This window comes from Apostichopus japonicus, chromosome 9 (assembly GCF_037975245.1).
Source record: "Apostichopus japonicus isolate 1M-3 chromosome 9, ASM3797524v1, whole genome shotgun sequence".
Lineage (NCBI taxonomy): Eukaryota > Metazoa > Echinodermata > Holothuroidea > Aspidochirotida > Stichopodidae > Apostichopus > Apostichopus japonicus.
In genome coordinates, this window is record NC_092569.1 from 14,988,069 (window position 1) to 15,003,744 (window position 15,676).

The 15,676-nt window shown below is 37.2% G+C and overlaps 1 protein-coding gene across 1 annotated transcript in view; it reads left to right on the forward strand.

Moving 5' to 3' along the window:
* The window catches only part of LOC139973915 (uncharacterized), a 29,515-nt gene extending 22,098 nt beyond the window's left edge, over nucleotides 1-7,417 (forward strand). The window contains exons 3-4 of the mRNA XM_071980804.1: nucleotides 1,451-1,762; nucleotides 3,234-7,417. Of these exons, the coding sequence (XP_071836905.1) occupies nucleotides 1,451-1,762; nucleotides 3,234-3,373 (452 nt within the window). The 3' untranslated portion in view covers nucleotides 3,374-7,417. The remainder of the gene's footprint in view (nucleotides 1-1,450; nucleotides 1,763-3,233) is intronic.
* The last annotated feature ends 8,259 nt before the right edge of the window (nucleotides 7,418-15,676 follow it).

Genomic DNA, 15,676 nt, shown 5'->3' on the forward strand with positions numbered 1-15,676 from the left:
TTTTCTCGGAGGTATCGGATTGAAGGTTAAATGTGGGGATGGGACAGAAACTTTGAGAGATATTTATATGGATATATCTGACTGTGAATTTAACCACGACTCAAAAAAACATCCCTACATAATTTAAACCCAGGGGCACTCTCTTATCACCGAAATTGGATAAAAGTTAACTTTTTATTAACAAAAGGGGCACAAGATTGAAGAAGGTTTTATGTAAAGGTTTTGTCACAAATTTGCAAAAATATCGATTATCCCATAGTTTGACATTGTGGCAACAATATGTATAGAAGTTCATTGATTGTGTTTGGGGCCCATCAGTCTAGTTCTTACAAAAATCATCTCTTTTCCCATCAGTTTAGATCAGTAATTAAAGTCAACCTTAAAAGCAACTCAGTTCAAAGGTTCCATCATTAATTATGATAGATAACTGGAAAGAAACTCAATAACCATGTTTGTACTTTTAATTCTAATTTTTTGGGGGCTGGGGGGGGGGGTTGAGTTTATTTCAAAAGTGATTTTCCCATAATGAATTCGAATGCATATGGATTGTTACTGATATTGAATAAATCAAGAAATATTTAAAATTTTCTATATACTGTAGCTAAGATACCCAGCTCTAAAAGAGCGGTTCAGAGATTTTTCATTATTATAGATAAGTGGAAAGAAATTAAATATTAACCACGTCTGTAAGATTTAATCTTTTGGGGGGGGGGGATTCAGGGGGAAGGAGCTGATTTTCAAAAGTGATTTTTTATAACCTGTTAATCATCTATGAGTATATACTTTGCTAAACTTTTTTTTAAACTTTTTTCTTTCCCCTGATTATTTGTATTGTATTGTAATTTTTTTGTGATAAAACAAATAAATAAACAAACAAACAAATGTGAAATAAGACTTGATGAGATCTGCTCCTTTGAGGTTAAAATGGTGCTGACATTGATTCCTCAGTACCGTTTATAACTTCTTGTAACTCAAACTAAACATGTTCTTTTTAAACTTTAAAATGCCAACAGAGCACTACTGGATGACATTCAACAGCTTTTGTTCTTGAACAAGTTTGCAATGCATTCGAAACATGTAATATTTGACAGTTCTCGTGAAAGCCCCATTGAGTATTTGAAAGCCCCATTTGAAAGCCCCATTTGAGCCTACATTGCCCCATTGAGTTTCTTCTTGCATCTGTGGCACTGACCTAATTGTCTTTGAGTTAGACTTAGTAGTTCAGTCACTTTACTTGACTTTACTTATTTTAATTTTAATGAACTTTAATTATATTAATTCAAGCAAATGTGGCTTGATGATGGTGATGATGTAATAGTTAGCTTTGCTCTCAAGCCTTGTATAAGTAGGAACATCAATGATTATGATAGTTTGCTTTAGCAATATGAAACAAGTTTTGCATATACTGTACCTGTAATACCACTAGTCATTTCTGGTCTGTGATTTGCAGGCATGTTTGGTGAAGACTTTCCCCCGGTGGATATCTCGACACCCCGCAACTGCTTTCGTCCGGGGAGCAGACAGCCTCACTTCCAGAAAAACGAACACTCGTTTGTCACTACATCGTATCGTTATGGCAACCCCAAAGAATACGGCGCCCCTTTGACCAGTATCTCCGGGAGTAACACTAGCACCAACTCTACACTACAGGGTTCTCGTGTGGGAATAACATCGCGGGAAAAACAGACCAGACCTTTGCCCCAGAAAAATGTCCGGATGAGAAATGGTACTAGTTATTCAGGAGGCATGGAAAGGAATAGAGGTAATGGTTATTAATTATTTGTTTAATTTAGGGATATTTCATACTTGCATAAATATGCATATTCATTACATGCATTTAAATGCACCAAATGCAAAAGTGAATTCTGCATCAAGACATGCATAGCCATGGTTCGATGTTATGAATTACGGTTCCCAGTACATTCTTTTATTTTCACCATGAATGAACTGAATGATTTGGTATGGAGATCCCTCCATTAGTAAAGCCACCCGATTGCTACATGGCTGCACTGCCCCCTATATACACTGAGTTTCGATTGGTTCTTCAAAGTTTGTTGGTGCAGTGAACTGTGGAAGGCCAAAAGGTGCAGAAACTTGCTCTAAAAGTCCTGATTAAGTTATCAGTTGAAGTAACCGCCATGTTACTGCATATAACAAACAAAAAAGGGGAAGTTAGCATTTCTACCCTCCATCTACTAATTATTGCAATCACCATGCCCCTCCCGGGGCCCCTCATTGCCCTTTTCAACCTCTTACAATAATACTATACAATATTATTATGAACACAACCGAGCATTCACCCCATTGATGAACTGACCCATTACCTGGGTCAGTTCATCAGATGCAATATAAATAAAACCCATTGGAAAAAACAATAAAATGTTTGTGGCCTCAAAGGACAAATGGTGTTGAATGTCATTTAGTGGTGCTACATGTTGTTTAAATGTGACATTTAAAGCACAAGGTTGGATTGATTTATTATAATTTATAGAACAATGGATTAAAATTTAATATTTAGACCTGAGCAGAGCCGATGGCATCGTGTCTGAAGCCTTAAAGGAGCATTCCATAGTCTTAGCATGTTTTAAAGGTGAATATCCTGAAAACTTTCATAGATATAGAAACAATAACCAGCCCGCAAATTGTTCATTTTGCTTGGACTGTGACATGTCACAAGTAAACCTTTACCTAAGGTCATCCTTAAGTCAAAGTACAGAACCAATCCCCACTTCCCAATTCACAAACCAGAGAAGAATTTAGAGACCACTTTTAAAACAACACTCAAAAGTATGATAAATGCTTTTCAAAAAAGGGTTTAATTTTTATGAATGTTTGTTTTAGTCAGAGGGCGTTGTGGTCAAGTGGTTAAGGCAGTGGACTTGTGATCTAAGGATTACAGGTTCGAGCCCTGGCCAGGACATTGCGTTGTGTTCTTGGGCAAGGCACTTTATCTCCATTGCCTCTCTTCACCCAGGTGTATAAATGGGGACTTGCGAAGTGACTTGTAAATATAGTTGCGTGCGCCGGTTTGTGGCTGCACCCTATTGGAAGTCCTCCAGGGGACAAGTGGCTGTGGTGCCCCAGGAGAGATTGATTGAATTGTGCACACTTTGGTGTGTAGGTGTGACAAGTTACCAATGACCAGGGTTAAGTACAGCGCGGCGAGACTTTAATATTATAAGTTGCGCTACATAAGAACTGTTAATTATTATCATTTTTTGCTTTTCTTTCAGGTTACTTATACGCAGATGCCATGCCGGGAGCTACACACGCATTCCAACAGAGGTTGATAGAGATCGCCAACCTGGAAGGAGAGACGATACGTTACGAAAGAACGAGAAAGGTGAAAAAGAAAGGGAAGCAGGACAAGTGAATGTTTGAATATCTCGATACATTCAAAATGCCAAAGCCTTCTCGTGGCATTCAAAATGAAATCTGTGAAGTGAATGCTTACATGTCGGACAGGAATCATTCCATAGCTGGAAGATAAATGTCGGTGTTCCTCTTGCCTAAAATCAGCTTTAAGGTTACGTGACGTCAGAGAAACAGTATTAGAGCTTTCTTTATAATAATGATGTTTGTATAAATTTAATTGGATGACTTTAGACACATAGTTAAGTTTGATATTTTGGAGACCATTTATAAACTGCTGCTATCAGTGCAGGATATATTTCAATACCGCTTTTTATTTTTTTGTCAAAATTGCCCTTTAAAACATCTGAGGCTCATCAATTAAAGTGGCTGAAGTATTAAGTTTAACACAGACATTGAGGTCAGTTCCTCATATGCAACATGTATTAAACTCAATAGCCAAATATAAGATTTTTCATGATTGCAGATGAACATGTTTCAACAAACAGAGCACCAATTTGGCAAAGACAAATGTCGTTGAATGTCTTCTTACTTGTACAAAACATGCTCTGTTACACATATGACCATTTTCAAAGTACATGTTTTGTTTGAGTAATTTGAATAATTGATAAAGTAATGGATAAAACAGCAACATTTCACTCTGTACTTAATAAGGACAGATGTCGTCATTAATTTGGCCTTAAAGGAGCACTCCAGAGGTTTTAATGTATCTTAAAACTGGAATAGCTATGGAAACAATACAAGTTGAAAAAAGAAAAAATTAAGTCACTAAAGTCAAAAAGTAATAAAGTCAAATAAGTTAACAAAAATAAGTCAACATATAAGAATAGCTATGGAAACATGACTAATTAATTTCTTTCAACAACCTGTTTTACTATCAAAATACTGTATGTGTATATAAAAGTTAGAGGGCCTGAAGTTTCAATCCTAGCAGGACCTTCTTCAAAAGTCAAACTGAAATGAAAACAGATAAAGTCCCTCTTCCTGGGTATTAATGTATCCTTAATCTGTTTAAGTTTTGGTCTACCTTGTGAAGAAAATCCTGCTAGGCTCTGTTTCTTACATATTAATCTACACAGGTTTCAACAGTAGATATATATTGCAGTTTGTATACAGTTTTCTCTCTCTCCACCTCCACCTCTCTCTTTCTTTCTCTCTCTGCTATTAAAGACTGGAAAATGAAAAACAATAAATAACATTATAAAATAACACTTATGTTAACAGACAATTAGTTGCCAAATTTTAAGATCCTGCACAAAATTGTGCAAAATTTTCCATTTGCAGGGTTTCCTACCGACTGGAGGGTTTTTCCCCCATCTGCCCAGCCGCTTCGGTTACATAAGACTATATACTGTCTGTCGGTTATTTTTACCACACAAAATCTTTAGAGCATTGTTGGCTTAAAAAGAATGTGTTTATTAAATATGATGTGAAATACCAACTGATGGTAACTCTGTATGTATAGATATGCTGAAACACAACAAAAGCCTCTTGTGATTGGTATGCATGCATGCACTGATTATTCATGAGCATCTATTGCAATCATAACCATGTACTAGTACGGAAGCTTAAAAATGCCATCAACATAAGAAAACTTTGCCCCAATATTAAGTCAACAGTTTTCAGTAAATTGTTTAGATAACAAGATAATATCTTATCCAAAAAACAGGAAAATGTAGGATTGCTCAGTTGCTCAAACTGAGCAATTGAACATTTTTCTGCAAAATATTAATTGACAACTTATCATATCTCGTCAATTCAACATTTGTCTGCAAATTCTTAATTGTTCACTTCATTCCATCTGAGCAATTGAACAATTTTCTGCAAACTGTTTAATTGACAACTTATCATATCTCGTCGATTCAACATTTGTCTGCAAAATTCTTAATTGTTCACTTCATTCCAACTAAGCAATTGAACAATTTTTTGCAAACTGTTTAATTGACAACTTATCATATCTCGTCGATTCAACATTTGTCTGCAAATGTTTAATTGTTCACTTCATTCCAACTGGGCAATTGAACAATTTTCTGCAAAATATTTAATCGACAACTTATCATATCTCGTCGATTCAACATTTGTCTGCAAAATGCTTAATTGTTCACTTCATTCCAACTGAGCAATTGAACAATTTTCTGCAAAATGTTTAATTGACAACTTATCATATCTCGTCAATTCAACATTTGTCTGCCAAATGCTTAATTGTTCACTTCATTCCATCTGAGCAATTGAACAATATTTTGCAAAATATTTAATTGACAACTTATCATATCTCGTCAATTCAACATTTGTCTGCAAAATGTTTAATTGTTCACTTCATTCCAACTGGGGGATCATATTTGGTATGAGGAGAGTTACTGTTGACAAGAAGGGCTCATACTTGGTAAGAGTGGACCATACTGGGTAATAGGGATCCCATAATGCATAAGAAGGGCCCTAGTTGGTAAGAGAGCATTGCACTGGGTCAGAGGGCATTATGCTGGGCAAGGGCCGGGGATCATATTGGGTAAAAAGGACCATGCTTGGTAAGAGAGTATGGGAGGACAGTATAGAATGGTAATAGCATGCATAGGAAATTTTCCCAACCAGCTGAATTCTATTGGTGTGACTGAGTTTGATCACAAAGTGCCATCTCCAGTGGTAGCAGCATAAAGCAGCTTTCTGACTTTGGTCAGAAATTTTTTCCAAAACTTTTATGATGATCGCTTAAAATGAGATTGCAATTAACCAAATGAAGAAATCCTGCTTGATGTATTTCACCGAAATGAATTGTAATCGAGTGAGTAGTTAAATGAATTTGACTCAATCATGGACATTTTGTTGGCCTGATACAAAATGCTTTTCAGAGTTGTACTAGAACACACTTAAAAGTAAATTTAATTTTTTCTTCTCGGATTTTGCTTTTTCACTAATTGATATGAAATTTGACTAAATAAACTAAGGTGTTATGACTTTGTTATCAGATTTTACTACCGACTCGCATAGATACAGTTCTAAATTTGCAAACTCAGAGAGCTGCTTTATTAATTAAAAGACATGTGCATAGTTCTAAAGCAAATGCATAAAAAACTAGAGGCATACAACAAACCTGAGTGCTGTTATACTATTGGCTTTCAGTGAATACATGTGGCAATTACGGGAATGCGAAACAAAAAGAAATTTTGTGCCATGATTGCGCAGTATTGGGGGTTTTTTTAGTGTTAAATATAGATTGCCATATAAGGTTGGGAAACCAGTACCAACAATACCTCATACAGAGGGACTATTTTGGCTGCCAGGGTTACTTTTAGCCAGTGGCGTAGGAAGGTACATTTGAGTGGGGGGGCTGAAGACTGATGGCCGGCCTGGGGGAGGGGTCTAAGGGGAGGGGGTGTCCCCTTCCCCTTTGGAATTTTTTGCATTTCCAGGTGGCCTTAGATGCAATTTGGTGCAATATAGCACACTTCAACACCCACTCCATTTTGTAAACTTAATTTTGTATTTTTACCTGGCCTTAGATGCAATTTGGTGCTCCAAATGAGATTTTTTTTTCTCATTTGGAAATGAAAAAGGGGTTTTCTGACTCGCGAACCGGGGGGGGCGGAATGATAATTCCGCCCCTCCACATTTTTCACTGGGGGTCTGGCGCCCCCCCAGCCCCCCCGGTTCCTACGCCCTTGCTTTTAGCTCAACAACTAACTGAAAGGCAATAACATCAGCAGACTTCTGTTGTTTTTTTTTTCTTTTCTTTTATATTAATATAAAATGAGTAAACTTAGAAAGAAAAGAGGTTATGACAATACAAGTTGAAAAATAAAATACAAAAATAAGTCACTGAAATGCTTGGTTCTCTTACTTCATTGAAATGCCTTGTCAATAGATGATAGGATCGTTTACACGCAGTGTTTGTTTAACGATCCATTGCTTGCTAAAATTTGTGGGGAAAATGGGTAAATATAGGTAGATTTTAAGCATATCTTGTACGCACAATATGTCTGTCTTACACAATGTTTGTATATATGAACAATATTTGGTGTAGAAAAACAAATTATATATTTGGATAAACATTGATTGTAGATATTGTTTGTATATATGCACTTGAGTGCATTTTTAATTATTTGTTTGTCTTGTTTACTGTTTAGTTTTACATTCCATCCTTAATATATATTGGAATTCAACATCATTACTGTTATACGATACACCTCTTAGCCTGGTTCCCTCATACCCAATACGATCCTCTCTTACCAATCATGGTCCCTTTTATCCAGTTGGATCCCCTATGTGATCCTCTCTTACCCAGTATGATCCCCTGGCCCAGTTTAATCCCCTCTGACCCAGTGCAATGCTCTCTTACCAAGTATAGTCTTTTTTGCTCTGTATGATCCCCTTGCCCAGTATAATCGCCTGTGACCCAGTGAAATGCTCTGTAACCAAGTATGGTCCTTGTTTTTGCACCCAGTATGATCCCTGGCCCAATATAATCCCCTCTGACCCAGTGCAATGCTCTCCTACCAAGTATGGTCCTTTTTTTTAACCCAGTATGATCCCCTCTGACCCAGTGCAAAGCTTTCATACCAAGTATGGTCCGTTTTTTTACCCAGTATGATCCCCTGGCCGAGTTTAATCCCTTCTATCCCAGTGCAATGCTTTCATAACAAGTATGGTCCTTTTTTCTTTACCCAGTATGAACCCCTGGCCCAGTATAATCCCCTCTGACCCAGTGCAATGCTCTCTTACCAAGTATGGTCCTTTGTTTTACCCAGCATGATCCTCGGCCCTTGCCCAGTTTAATCCCCTCTGACCAAGTGCAATGCTCTCTTACCAAGTATGGTCCTTTTTTTCTACCTAGTATGATCCCTTGCCCAGTATAATCCCCTCTATCCCAGTGTAATGCTTTCATACCAAGTATGATCCGTTTTTTTACCCAGTATGGTCCCCTGGCCCAGTATAATCCCCTCTATCCCAGTGCAATGCTTTCATACCAAGTATGGTCGGTTTTTTACCCAGTATGATCCCCTTGCCCAGTATAGTCCCTTAGACCCTGTGCATTGCTCTCTTACCAACTATGGTCCTTCTTATGCATTATGTGATCCCCATTACCCAGTATGGTCCCCTCCTATCAAGTATGAGCCCTTCTTATATTGAGTAACTCCTCTCATACTAAGTATGATCCCCGCTTTCCCAGTTTGATCCCTCTTACCCATTACGATACCTACCACACTTACAGGTAAATAGTCATGAGCTGATGAGGCTGGCTTTAAACTCTGCACATTGAACAGAAAGACTTCATTGACTCAGTGCGTTGCTCAGTATGGGCAACCATACAGTTATCCGGCATATATGGTTATGAATAGGTAACCAGCTACCATATAGACTAGTTGTGACATGTAACCAGCTATAAGGTTATGAAAGGTACCCAGTGACCACATGGTCATGACATTTCACCAGCTATCATAATGGTTATGAAAAATAATCAGTTAGGCCTACCACCTGATGATAAAAAGGTAACCAGCTAATATATAATTATGAACGGTGACAGGATGTAAGTTGGTTTAGAAAGGTAACCAGCAACCATATTAATATGAGAGGTACACTGCTACCATATAGCTTGAGAGGTAACCAGCTATGCTCTAAGCGCAATTTCAGTGTTGATATGTCTCTAGACAACAAACCTAGTTATGATACGCTCGGAATTTACACGGACATGTCTTCTCTATGGAACGCGAAAAGGGCAAACTTATTTCGTTGCTAAGTTTAACATAAGTTTAGACAACGATGTAAGTTTAGACAACGGAAGTTTAGACATCTATGTGAGTTTGAGCAACAGCGTGGTAAAACAGCAACAACAATTTTTGCTTAGACAACAACAAACTTAGCTTAGACAACGAAATAAGTTTTCCCTTATCGCGTTCCATACTTCTCAACCTTCGATTCGTGTACCCCATAACAGCTGTAGGGGCTGGCTACTGTCGGCACGCATATTCAGCTGTCACTATGTCTGTATTTCTCTGTCTGTCTGTCTGTTTATGTCTTTACTATTTACGTCTGTCTAAAGTTTCGAAAATCTTCCCTTCTACAGTCTGTATCATATTTGATGCAAACATCCTTTGACAACGACAACATTCGGAAATTGCGAATCAAAGGGCATTTAGTGATCATTTCTGTATTGTGTATTTGTATGTGGGGCTATAGAGGGTGTTAGATATTTTCAGGCCGATGTCTTACACTGAAGTTATTATAGTGAAATGCTTCGTTACCTGCCCTAATTAGGAGTTATAAATAATTGTTGAATGGAGGCTCAAATGGGTTGTTGAAGAATTCGAGGTAACAATTTGTTTGTGACTTTTGTATATATATTTTTTATTGAGTATTGTCTATGCGGCCGCAAAATGGGGTGTTAGGGATCCTTAATGTGAACGTTATTCCAGGGTCCTCCGTTTCCACTTCGAACTGCCTGGCAACGGAACTGACCGTCCTTCACACTTGACAAACACAACCGCATGTGTTGTAGCATATGAAACGTATTTTACCAGGTTTACCATGATTAAAATAAAAATCGACATACACAACGACCTGTACACCCTACACACATGCACGCAGACAGACCGATAGCTCAAGATAATATGCAAATCTTATAAGGCCCGTCATTGGAGACTGAAATTTACAAGCCTTAATTTTGTCCAATAAGCTTGACTTATATATCAATGAGAAGGGAATTTTGTCTTCAGATGTGATGTCAACCGAAAGTAGAAACTATTGACTTTTCTATTAAAGGCCGGGTAATTCTACTTTGGAAGGAAAGACCCCCCCCCCCCAAGAAAAAATGATGAACGGGTTATTATACACCGTATAATTGTGTAGATAGAAAGAGGCTTTAATTGGCAGTAATATTCCCCGTTTAAATGAAAATACAAGAAGCCAAACAATGTTTATCACAACTTAACGGTACACATAGTGTTTGATGAGATGTATACATTACATCATTGCACGAAAGGAGAATTGAGTCTGGTGATGGGTACCGGCTGAGCTAGGACGAAAGAAAGAATAGCCTTCACAGTGTAGCGACGGTACAGGGCATTATGAAGGATGCTTGCATGTGTTGGCGTGGTGCGCATCGAAGAGCGTTTAAGGAATTGTCATGAGAGGAGGAGGAGGAGGAGGAGGAGGAGGAGGAGGAGGAGGAGGAGGAGGAACGGAGGAGGAACACAGAAGGAAAAGGGGTAAGAGAAGGAGAGAAAATAATCTTCCCGTTTCGCTAAGTATTTCAGGTCTACTCTCAAGTGTGCTAAACGGTATAAGTCTCAGACTTTTACCGATTTGCCAAAGTAGTAAGTCGTCACCGTAATGTCCCTTCTACGCTTCCGTATCTTTCGTGAAGCCACCCAACATTCGTTGGGGTTAATATACAAATGGATGGTCGTACAATCAGAGTTACGCATATGCTACAATAACTGACAAAAGATAATATTCCATCCAATATCTAGTAAATCACTGTGGCTGTTAATGATATCAATTAACCTTTATATATACTGGAAATGCCAAAGGTTGCACAGAAATTCTCTTGCAAAATTGCAAGCAGGCATGCACCATTAAATGACTTAAAATGCACACGCAGATCACCTCTTTGTGTCCGGCATACTTTATTATCAGAACAATTAGGCATATACTTAAAGAGTAAACCCGTATTCAGAAGGAAAAGAGAACACTTCCAAGCACACAAGAAAGCAGTTCTTTTGCATATCCCCTCGCAAACAGTTCGAATGGATACTTGTCGAGCGCAGCTGTATCATGGTAATTGGGTGGTTGGTGCATAACGATATTCAGAGCTTTAGTCTACCAACAGACTACAAAATTAATGTGCCAAGTAAACTAACTTTCCAACTCGGTAATGGGCCACATGTTGCAACTGCCTCCCACTCCACCACACTGAAATATTTTATTTACAAAATTTCAGACAACGCCAATTGTGGCACCAACAAAACAAGACTTTGTTGGAACGTTATAGCCAGTCTTTTCGCGGAAGCCATATGACTGAAAAAAGACGAAGGGGAGGGGAAGGGGGTGGGGCAAGGGGGAGGGGGAAAGGGGGAGGGGGCATTGTCATTTACCCCCTCCCACGGCTTTCTTCCCTCTCTCACGCTCTCTTTATCACACAACAGAAACATTGTTGTACATGTACGTCAGATACTGCAACTCGAAAAACGAATAACAATAACAAAACTATACAGTATCGTAACCTTGGAAACTCTTTAAAACGCATGACAGTAGGCGGGAAAAAGAAGAAGATACAGTTAGGAAGTTCACGTTTTTCACCATTTTCGATCTATAGCACATCATTGCAGGATCTTATAGTTATTCAAGGTGAATAGACTTATGAACTCTTCCGTAACTTCCGTGAAGATAAACTGATACAACAACAAGTTTACATTTTAACTGGTTTATGACACCTTGCTGTTGGTATGCTGACGACAGCGTTGTAGCCCTGTCAAACTGTACTATTTATATATCCACGGGTGTTAGTTTTGTCGCCTCTGTCAAGTTCCGATCACGTTCTGATCCACAAAAGACATAACCTATATATAACCGCGAGCTGTCTTTATTGCTGGACGACATAGAAACAACTGTGTACGACTAAATACTAATATATTTCGGGGCTTTTCTTTTGGCTTTGCTTTTTCTGGTTGTCATTTTCGCCTGCAGGGAAGGGGAGGGGGTGTGGAGGGATGGTTGGGCGGATCGGTTGCTTGGGTGGTTCGTTGGTTTTGATAAATTCTTCGCCGCACAAGTGTTTGCTTACAAGGTTATCTTCGCCGTTCCTTATACTATTAAACATAATGAAATTGTTATCAAGAATCTAGATTATGTTTCATTTTCGAGTTGTTATTGTTTGAATTATAACGATGGTAGTATATAGGTGAAGGGACAAAAAATGTGGCAGTTGTTCATTATATTCTAAAAGGGGACATCAAAATATGCAGGTGTATGAAGTCAAAGACAGGGCCGGGGTAACTGCTCCCTCACGAGCGTTCTTTCACCCCCCCCCCCCTCCCATTTCTTTTCCCTCCTTTACACTTGTTTTTTTTTTTTGTGGCAATTTTGGCGCTCGTTCAATAGATCTAAAAAAAATACATCAGCAACGGGTAACGAAGGAAAATGAATATAAAAGAATCTATTAACACTCGTGAAAACGTTACGAAATTGATCGACTTAACAATTTAGACAATAAGGTGAGTTTTTATGTGAATAACAAAGGAACCAAACTGCATGTCTGGGCAAAATTAATCAACATGTTCATTCCCACAGTGATGTAGTAACTATAAATACCTTCGCCGTGCATATACAATATAGAAGTCAAGTTTTGTAATCTCCTTTTAAGAGGGTCAGTATGTATGGTGCCCTTCAGACCAATTTTTTTTTTTTTAAAGTTTTTTGGCAATTTTCTTGAGGATGCTTTGGTTACCCCAAGCCCGTACCATATGTCAACTGTTAAAAAAAATCATATTTAGTTAATCTACTAACGACGGCTTTAGCAATTTCGTTTTCCTTATATATATATATATATATATATATATATATATATATATATATATATATATATAGTATATAGTGTAATAAGAGCCCAGCATATCGAGTTGAATATACAACACTGATATGCATGCATGCTGGGATTACAAGCAGGTGTGATACAGTTGGTTGCAGAGGGTAAATAGAGGGCAGTATGAGAATACTCAGATTCATCTCATGATAACATAAATAGCCTATCACCATTGTCATTGCTCAGCTCAATTCCGTGATATCGTGACAAGTCGTTTTTGAGAATATAGTAAATTCTTTCTACTTCGTTACAAATGATTTCATGCATGATTTCATTTTGATTTTTCACGGCACTTCATTGATTTGGAAGATATTGCAAAACCTAAAAATAGCACAAAAACACATAGAAGGACATATAACGTATAAAGATTAAAATTGCAACTGTTTTGGCGGATCCTTTTGATAAATCTGTTATATATATATATATATTTTTTTTATAACAGTGCCATATCCTTCTAAATGTATGAATATATATATATATATATATATATATATAAATGAAAATCGTAATGAGTTGGAAAATCAAGAACAGTGAAAAAACTTTCAGCCTCCACCGGGATTCGAACCACGGGCCTTCCGTATATATATATATATATATATATATATATATATATATATATATATATATATATATATATATATATATATATATATATATATATATATATATATATATATATATATATATATATATATATATATATATATATATATATATATTGCCTTGCTGACCTATCATCTCATTCCAGACGTCTGTTTGTCTCCCCCTAATTTTGAAAAATACTTATCTCCGCCATACAAAATGCTATGAGTATGTGGTTTTGAGTCAAACATGCAGACAATTTACAGCAGTATTGTTAAACAATCATCTACAGCCATACCGGGATTAAAACAGAAGATTAGAATTCATCACAAAAGTTTCATTCGAGTAATTTTTTAATTTTTTAATTTTTCGTAAGATGAAAGATTAACCAGCAGATTGACCACCAACATTTTGTGGTTCAGACACTTTTGGCATTTATTATTAATCAAATAAAAATGGAGGAAATATAAGATATCATAAAAACGTACAAAAAAAATATGCTCAAGGGGGGGGCGGTCGCCCTCTTCGCCCCCCCCCCCCCCTTGACTACGCGCCTGAAAAATACTTCAAATGACAAACAGGTTGAAAGGAGTAAGAACCGTAAGAAACTAAAATTAGCACTTTGTGTTTACTTAACTTTGCGTTTCATATTATTCTTTCTAGGCCTATATATAGTATATAATAGAATTAGTTATAACTCCCATTATGCTCGAATATGTATAAGAAATACAGTAGGTGTTGTTCGTCATTTTGCAGGTATATTAATTAATGTTTTTACTTACTTATCGTTCGGATCTCTTTGATCTGCTCGTCATGGTTACCACCTTTTTTCAAAAGCTGGAAAAAATATGCACTTTTTTACGGTCAGTAATATAATTAGCACAATCACTTATTGTTGTTGTGGATCCCTTTAGTTGTTGTTACTGATTAGATATGTGTTTTCATCACTGCTGACGCCGTGCACGTTTCAATGGATGTATAATGAGCTTAGTCCTAATAGTATTCAATTCGAATTTATTTTTCATATCATCGCACAGAAAAAAGGCAAAAAACCCCCGTAGAGCCGACAGAGGGGGACAGGGTGTGGGGGGGGGCGGAGGAGGAGAGAGGAGGAGAGGGAGAAAAAGAGTGAGAGAGATGTATTTGAAACTATTATTTACGGAAATTTATAATGTAAAACTGACTGGGAAATGTTCGACAATGATCAAAGAGCACAGAAGTGAATATGGTTAGAACGGGATTCGAGCCAGTAACCTCTGGATTATAAGAAGCCTGGTTCGAATCCCCACTTAAAATTGATTTCGATTTTTCATCTAAAGAACGTTTTTTTTTTGGCGTAATTTCATCGTTTCGCGTTTAATTTTTTTTTTAGTTTATTAAAGTAACATATTATGTCTTCGGGTTTATCACCGTTCAAGTTTTAGGGCGAGACTGATTTTAAATTAATTTAAACGTGACTTTACCTAGAATTTTAGTCCTTATTTCGTCATATATCCCAAGGAAAAGAACAAGACAAAAATTTGACTGCTGAGAGACTGTTTCTAAAGCTGTTCTGGTTTTCAAAATATTCACATTTAAAAAATATACAATTCCCTTGAATTCTCCTTGCAAGGCTTAATTGATGCTTACATCGGGTCCCCCGGGATTTCCCCCGGGATGTCCCCCGGGATGTTGATAACATAACCTGTACAGTGTTTCTCTTGAAATCCGCAAATTAAACTATAGTCTTTGGTAACGATTGCTTGTGAACAATTTACATTCAGGAAATTGCTATAAAGCTGATTTAGCCGAAATCAAACCCATGATGTGACTAGTGTATATAACACGTGTGAAACTGGCAAATCGACTTAGTCATGTTGGTACCCAAAATACAGGCTTCCATGCAACTGGCTTCATTGTTTAATATCGACGATCTGACATTGTGTTCTATTCTGTGGACATTAAGGAACTAAGAAGAAAACAATCTATAATAATTATTTCCCAATTTCTATTTTTTTCCTTCATAAATTTTCATAAATTCACTCATTTTTTATTACTCTGCGACATGTAGGATAGTTACTTATAAGCATTGTTTTGTGTTAGACTACCAATTTTCCTTATGAAGTCAATATTCTTCATATCCAGTTGATCTGAGAACTAAACTGATAA